At 44.1% G+C, this 8,220-nt stretch overlaps 1 protein-coding gene across 2 annotated transcripts; it reads left to right on the top strand.

Moving 5' to 3' along the window:
* The first annotated feature begins 5,349 nt into the window (after positions 1–5,349).
* LOC132508769 (kelch repeat and BTB domain-containing protein 6) lies at positions 5,350–7,580 on the top strand. 2 transcript variants are annotated; one of them, XM_060129130.1, is made up of 2 exons: positions 5,350–6,361; positions 6,410–7,580. In XM_060129130.1, exons 1-2 carry the CDS (start codon positions 5,350–5,352, stop codon positions 7,438–7,440), a joined length of 2,043 nt encoding a protein of 680 aa, XP_059985113.1. In that variant the 3' UTR covers positions 7,441–7,580. The 2 variants fall into 2 exon arrangements, with proteins under 2 accessions (XP_059985113.1, XP_059985112.1); XM_060129129.1 differs by having other exon boundaries at positions 5,350–7,580.
* The last annotated feature ends 640 nt before the right edge of the window (positions 7,581–8,220 follow it).

Below are 8,220 nucleotides of genomic sequence, written 5' to 3' on the forward strand. Positions count from 1 at the left end.
CCAAGCTCCTAATTTATCCCTCCCCCCACCTTTCCCCTTTGGTAACCATAAGTTTGTTTTTGAAATCTGTGAGTCTGTTTCTGTTTTGTAAATAAGTTCATTTATATCATTTAAAAGAACTAGAGTCCACATATGAGTGATATCATATGATATTTGTCTTTCTCTGTCTGACTTACTTCACTGAGTATGATAATCTCCAGGTCCATGCATGTTGCTGCAAATGGCATTATTTCATCTTTTTTTATGGCTAATATTCCATCGTATAGATGTACCACATCTTCTTTAACCATTCCTCTGTTGATGGACATTTAGGTTGCTTCCATGTCTTGGCTATTGAAAATAGTGCTGCAGTGAACATTGGGGTGCATGTATCTTTTCGAATTATGGTTTTCTCTGGATATTTGCCCAGGAGTGGGATTGCTGGATCATATGGTAATTCTATTTTTAGTTTTTCAAGGAACCTCCATACTGTTCTCCACAGCGGTTGTACCAATTTACATTCCCACCAGCAGTGCAAGAGGGTTCCCTTTTCTCCACACCCTTTCCAGCATTCATTGTTTGTAGACTTTTTGATGATGGCCGTTCAGACCAGTGTGAGGTGATACAAGGATAGATATTAGATCAAATTAGGGTCACATAAGGTCCAGAAGAGGTGAGAAATCTTCATTGGCCTGCCAGTATTATTTCATAATACATAATTATGCATAAGGGAATAATCAGTGTTGACTGGAGGGGGAGGATCTGAGGATCTCCAGGACCAAGTACAATATTTGGGGCAGGTTGGGTGCCTCAGAGAGTTTGGCTAGTTTGAATTTAAGAGCACTGTTGGCCTGCTTTATTTTTCCAGAGGATTGAGGGTAGCTAAGACAGTGAAATTTTTGTAGCAGTGGAAGTACTTGTTGAATATCCTCAATAACCTTACTGTTGAAGTGGGTTCCTCTGTCACTAGAGAGGAAAAAGGGACCCCCACGTAGGGAAAATTCTTTCTGGTACCAGCTTAGCTACAGTTGTGGCAGTAGCCTGTTTGCAGAAAAAAAAGCTTCTAACCATCCCGCAAACAAGGATATACATGTCCTTTTTTTGTGTATAAAGAGGGAAAAGGGTAACGAGTAATTGAGGGGTCTAAAGGTGGAAGAAGAGGATAGAGTTTTTCAGGTTTTGAAACACAGACGTGGAAGGAGTCCCAGTTCGAGGGATCAGCGTTGTTTCCTTGGTCGTGGCATAGAGAGGCGAGGCGATTGTGAAAAAGCTAGGGATCTGGCTCAGCAATAGGCACCTAATCCCAGAAACCCTCAGGGTTGTCTTGGTCTCAGGGAAGGGGTCTTTTTTTTTTTTTAATTTTTATTGGACTATAGCTGTTTTACAATGTTGTGTTAGTTTCTGCTGTGCAGCAAAGTGAATCAATTATACGTATACATATATCCACTCTTTTTTAGAATTCCTTCCCATTAAGGTCACTACAGAGCTATTAAACAATAGCTAGCAACAAAACCAAACCAAGAGGGCTTCCCTGGTGGCGCAGTGGTTGAGAGTCCGCCTGCCGATGCAGGGGACACGGGTTCGTGCCCGGGTCCGGGAGGATCCCACATGCTGCGGAGCGGCTGGGCCCGTGAGCCATGGCCGCTGAGCCTGCGCGTCCGGAGCCTGTGCTCCGCAACGGGAGAGGCAAGAAGAGTGAGAGGCCCGCATACCGCAAAAAAAAAAAAAAAAAAAAACCCACCAAAACCAAACCAAACTGAGAGATGGCCCCCAAAACCAAAATCAAATCCTTACCGTGCTACCACAGACAGTTTTCTGCAGCACATGGATCAGGGGCTGGACTCCAGCCTGAGATCCCTAAATCACCCATCAGGGAAGCGGCACAGGGGCTCAAAAAGCCTCAGGACCGGGGTGGAGAAGATGGGGGCCCAGAGGTGGGCTTATAGTTCCATTCCAGTAATGGCACCAAACTGTCAAAGACAAAAACCAAACAAGTAAGGAAACTGAGTTTATTCAGAATATTGCCATTGTGGAGAACAGTTCAGAATCAAAGGCAGGGTGAGTTTGCCTTAGACTGTTATAGGGAGGGTTTGGACAAGTTATAGGTAGAGTAGTTTACAGTTAGAATTGCTTTTGTAACTAGGGGAAGTCTTGGTCGGCTGACTAGGAAATGTGTATTTTGGTGTCTAGCTAGTTTGGGCGCACTTCTTTTTTTTTTTTTTTTTTTTTTTTGCCTCACAGCGCATCTTGTGGGATCGTAGTTCCCCGGCCAGGGATCAAACCTGGGCCTAGCAGTGAGAGCACCGGGTCCTAACCACTGGACCGCCAGGGAATTTCCATGGGCGCACTTCTAATCTCAGTTAATCATTCATGAGACAAAGGACTTGGAGTTAGAGACCCTGTGTCTGGCCTTGTTGGCAGGTTGAGGCAAAAATGGAAACGTCTGTTTAACCTTCTCACAGGTAAATAAGGGGCTCCTCTGTGAGCCCTATGGTAGTCATGAGAAAGAGTAGACAATGACTCTCATCTAAGTCACGCGGGAGAAGGTGGTTTGCCGTAGTTACCTATTTCCAATCACAAAAGGATAGGATCATCTCCAGGGAGGAAAAAAAAAAAAGGTTGAAGAGATTTCTTAATCATCGCTGTTTGTCCAGTGGCACAGGGATTAGGTAAAGTTCAACGCTGTCAGTTTCAAGGTTAATTTTTTTCCATTATGATCCAGTTGTTTTGGTAGATTTGTTGAAAAGATTTGTTGCTGCCAATGCTTTGTTTCTAAAATGAAAACTTCAGTCCTCAGTTGCATTAGCCACATTTCAAGTGTTTAAGAGCCACATGTGGCTAATGGCTACCATAATGGATAACCCAGACATAGAACGTTTTCGTCATCACAGAAAATGTTACTGAACAATACTGCTATAGGCCTTACAGCACAGTGTCTAATAAATGTTTTGAATTTTGTGAAAAGCAGTCGAAAGCAAATTACACTGTTAGAGGCACATATGAAAAAGTTAAAACTCAATGACTGAGCACAATTTATTTTGAGGATTTTATAGTGAAACAATGTTGATAAATACAAATATAAAAACACTTTTGTAAAGCGTACATTAGACCAGACTAATTCAAGGGATGTTTGGGTATGTATGATGCTGAACTCTTAGGATCCCACACAGTACAGGGTCTCTTTGTTAAATATTTTTATTTAAAATTCTCCTTAATACCTAGAATTCCAGAATCTTCAGTTAATTTGGGGATGGTGGTGAAAGGAGCTATACTGGATTAGAAGAGAATTAATTATTTAATTAATGAAAATACTTCAGCACTACTTCTGGAACATGAAATATAGACTTTGTGAGACCACAAATTCTTGATTTAATTAATTAATTAATTCATTCATTAATTATTTAAGAATTAATTAAGACTTAATTATTTAATTAATGAAATATACTTCAGCACTACTTCTGGAACATGAAATATAGACTTTGTGAGACCACAAATTCTTGATTTGCGTATTTGAGAAAATTCATACATACTGCTGAGACCACAGTTGAACAGCCCTGCAGATATTGCTAGATGTTTAAAATATGATCAGATCCTTCAGAATTTTCTCCCAGAGAGGCAAGTTTAAAGGCTGTACAGTGTAAAATCCAAAATACTGACAATACCAAATGCTAGGGAGGGTGTGGAACAATAGGAACACTCATTAATTGCTGGTGGGAATGCAAAACAGTACAGGCCACCACTTTGGGAAACATTTTGGCACTTCCTTACAAAGTTAAACATAGTATTACCATGTGATCCAGCAGTCACAGTCCTTGGCGTATACCAAAATGAGTTGAAAACTTATGTCCATGCAGTAACCAACACGAGTGTTTATAGCAGCTTTATTCATAATTGCAAAAATTCAAAGCAAACAAAATGTCATTTCGCAGGGAAATGGATAAGTAAACTGGTATACGTACACAATGGAATATTACTCAATGATAAAAAGAAATGACTATCAAGCCGTGAAAAGACATGGGAATCTTAACTGAATATTACCAAGTGAAAGAAGATATATTCCAACTGCAAGACACTCTGGAAAAGATAAAACTAGACAATAAAAAGATCAATGTTTCCCAGGGGCTGGGGGGCAAGGAAGAGGAGGCATAAGTAGATTGAACAGAGGATTTTTAGGACCGTGAAACGATTCTGTATATTACTGTAATGATGATAGGTACATGACATACATTTTTCAAAACCCATAGACCTGTACAACACAAAGAGTAAACCCTAACATTAAACTACACGCTTTAATTAATGATATATCAGTGTTAAGTTCATCACTTGTAACAACGGCACACACTAATGCAATATGTTGTAAACAGCGGAAACTGAGAAGGGGTGGAATATGTGGGAGCTTCCTGTAGCTTTCTGTTGGATTTTCCAGTAAACCTAAAACTGATCTTAAAATCTATTTATTAAAAAAACAAAACCCCCAAAACTTAAAGGTATCTCTGCAGAAACCTGCAGGGTTTTTCCCATTTTCCTACAGCCTCATGATTTCAAATGAGAGGTTGCTACATCTTTCATAAACGTTAGAAGAAAAGCTAAAACTTATTGAACCTTTATATTATGGGTACTACGTATAAGTATGTTATTCTACTAATCAACAAATATTTATTCAGAGCAAGTATATCCAGCCTACGTTTAGAGGTATATCACCTACGCAATTTAGTTCAATCGTCACACGCTATGAAATACTATTGCTATTAACGTTCTCAAAAACAAGAACTCTGAGAAGTCAAACAACTGATAAACACTAGAACGGGTATCTAAACTGAATTCCACACCCAAAGTTCGAAACCATAACACCGAATAGAAGAGAATTAGCGATTTCTAACTCCGTCATCCGAAACAATGAACAGCCGACAATCTCGCGATGTTGTTGCGGCTACTACTACTCCCAACATGCAAAGCGGCTACCGTGCCGCAGCCCGTGCCGCAGCTGGTGCCGCAGCCTATGCCGCAGAGTCCGGAGGGCCCCGGCGTGCCTCGAGGCGCGAAAGGTAACCTGGGAGCCGTAGTTCTCCTGGACGCCTACTGGTGTTGCCAGCGCGGCGGTGGCGGATCGCTCGGTTCCAGCCAGTAGGTCCTGTGAGGGCGAGCTGAGGCGGAGAAAGGGCGTGGAACTGGAAACGGGTGAGTCGGACGCGGTCTACGCGGTCGAGGGAGGCGGCACCGCGGCTTAGGGTTGACTTAAATAAATGGACCCGTGCTGCAGTCTCTCCGGAGACACCGCGGTCTTAGCGTCAGCGAGCAGAGGGTGAGGAGGCGCCAGAGCCCGGTCCTTGCACCCGTACTCGTCCTCAGCTCTCCGCCAGCATCTCCACCATGCAGTCCCGGGAAGAAGCTTCGCGCTCTCGCCGCCTTGCCAGTCCCCGCGGCGGGAAGCGGCCCAAAAGGGTTCACAAACCCACAGTTTCAGCTTTTTTCACGGGCCCGGAGGAGCTCAAGGACACGGCCCATTCCGCAGCCCTGCTGGCCCAGCTCAAGTCCTTCTACGACGCGCGGCTGCTCTGTGATGTGACCATCGAGGTGGTCACGCCTGGCAGTGGGCCTGGCACGGGCCGCCTCTTCCCCTGCAACCGTAACGTGCTGGCTGCCGCGTGTCCCTACTTCAAGAGCATGTTCACTGGCGGCATGTACGAGAGTCACCAGACGAACGTGACCATGCACGATGTGGATGCCGAGTCCTTCGAGGTGCTGGTCGATTACTGCTACACGGGTCGTGTGTCTCTGAGTGAATCCAACGTGGAGCGCCTGTACGCCGCCTCCGACATGCTGCAGCTCGAGTATGTGCGTGAAGCCTGTGCCTCCTTCCTAGCCCGCCGCCTTGACCTGGCCAACTGCACGGCCATCTTCAAGTTCGCTGATGCCTTCGGCCATCGCAAGCTGCGATCACAGGCCCAGTCGTTTATAGCCCACAACTTCAAGCAGCTCAGCCAGATGAGTTCGATTCGGGAGGAGTCTCTGGCAGATCTGACCCTGGCCCAACTTCTGACTGTCCTGCGCCTGGACAGCCTAAACATCGAGCATGAGCAGACCGTGTGCCACGTGGCGGTGCAGTGGTTGGAGGCGGCTCCCAAGGAGCGGGGTCCCAGCGCTGCAGAAGTCTTCAAGTGTGTCCGCTGGACACACTTCACCGACGAAGATCGGAATTACCTGGAGGGGCTGCTGACCAACACCATGGTGAAGAAGTACTGTCTGGACCTTGTTGAAGGGGCCCGGCAGATGCGATATGGTGACACGTTGTGCAAGTCTCTGGTGCCAAAGCCAGAGAGCAGCAGCGGTGGCAGCAGCAGCGGCGGCGGCGGCGGCGTTAGCAGTGTCGTTAGCGGCGCTGGTGGCGGCGGCGGCAGCTGCAGCAGCAGCTCTGTTGTCTCGGTGGCAGAAAATCCACCCCAGAGGCTGGGTGTGTGTGCCAAGAAGATGGTGATCTTCTTTGGACATCCCAGAGATCCCTTTCTGTGCTGTGACCCATACTCGGGGGACATTTACAAAGTGCCATCACCTTTGACCTGCCTTGCTCACACTAGGACTGTGACCACCTTAGCTGTCTGTGTCTCTCCAGACCATGACATCTATCTGGCCGCCCAGCCCAGGAAAGACCTCTGGGTGTATAAACCAGCCCAGAATAGTTGGCAGCAACTTGCTGACCGCCTGCTCTGCCGTGAGGGCATGGATGTGGCATACCTCAATGGCTACATTTACATTTTGGGTGGGCGAGACCCTATTACCGGCATTAAACTGAAGGAGGTGGAGTGCTACAGTGTCCAGAGGAACCAGTGGGCACTGGTGGCTCCCCTGCCCCATTCTTTTATTTCCTTCGATCTGATGGTAATTCAGAACTATCTGTACGCTCTCAATAGTAAGCGCATGTTCTGCTTTGATCCCAGCCACAATATGTGGCTGAAGTGTGTTTCTCTGAAGCGCAATGATTTTCAGGAAGCCTGTGTCTTCAATGATGAGATCTATTGCATCTGCGACATCCCTGTCATGAAGGTCTACAATCCAGTCAGAGGAGAGTGGAGGCAGATTAATAACATTCCCTTGGTGTCAGAGACTAACAACTACCGGATTATCAATCATGGCCAAAAACTGTTGCTGATCACCTCACGCACCCCGCAGTGGAAAAAGAACCGGGTGACCGTGTATGAATATGATATTAGGGGTGACCAGTGGATTAATATAGGTACCACATTAGGCCTGTTCCAGTTTGATTCTAACTTTTTTTGCCTCTCAGCTCGCGTTTATCCTTCCTGCCTTGAACCTGGTCAGAGTTTTCTCACTGAGGAGGAAGAAGTGCCCAGTGAATCTAGCACTGAGTGGGATTTAGGTGGATTCAGTGAGCTGGACTCTGAGTCAGGAAGTTCAAGTTCTTTATCTGATGATGATTTGTGGGTTCAGGTAGCCCCTCAGTGAAATGCGCAGGGTCAGCAGAGTGTGTTATAGATAAGCTGAAACTCTAAGGTGTTTTTACTGCTTTGGAAGGTATCTTAAAGAGACCCTTTCGTTTTGCTGGAAAAAAAAAAGAAAAAAAGTTGATTAATTTCAGGTTCGGTTTAGAAAGGGTATTGTTTGAAATACTAACGTAATTTAATGTTACAGAATTTAAACATTAAAAGAAATCAACCTATTTAATAATTTACTGTTCTAAAAGTCCAGTGTTGATTGTTTAGTATGTTTATGTTTGATGACAATATAAGTTAGTTGTAATCAATAGTCTTCTATTATTAAATCTTACATTCTGTCTTGTGCCACAAATACTTCAACTTGAATTTTAATTTCTACACTAGAAAAACTGATTGGTTAGGAATTATTAGAGAGGGTTGGAAAGCATATATTTTCCTTCAGAACAGTGTAGTAGATTTCCAAAACTTTAAACTAGTGGGTTTTTACAAAATGTGTTCTAACACATATAGTCTGCTAAGTTTTAGTTCAGTTTTCTCTTTTGTGAAAAAAAAATACATATGTTTAATGTGACTGGTGATTTCATTTGTGATAATATATAGAATGGTCATACGCTCACTGAAAGTAAAAACAAAAAAACAGGATTCTACTTTTTGAAAAGAAATTTCAGTTTTAAATCTGTAATATAACGTGTATTTGCAAATAGTGACCAATTTTCCATCTAAAAAAATTCCATTCTAGTAGTGTCACCAATCATCTAAAAACCTTTTTAAAAAAAAACAAAAACCCAGT

This window comes from Lagenorhynchus albirostris, chromosome 18 (assembly GCF_949774975.1).
Source record: "Lagenorhynchus albirostris chromosome 18, mLagAlb1.1, whole genome shotgun sequence".
In the NCBI taxonomy this organism is placed as follows: domain Eukaryota; kingdom Metazoa; phylum Chordata; class Mammalia; order Artiodactyla; family Delphinidae; genus Lagenorhynchus; species Lagenorhynchus albirostris.

Bases quoted from the DNA above. Each gene is read 5' to 3' on its own strand.
- LOC132508769 (XM_060129129.1), top strand. From the start codon at position 5,350: ATGCAGTCCCGGGAAGAAGCTTCGCGCTCTCGCCGCCTTGCCAGTCCC.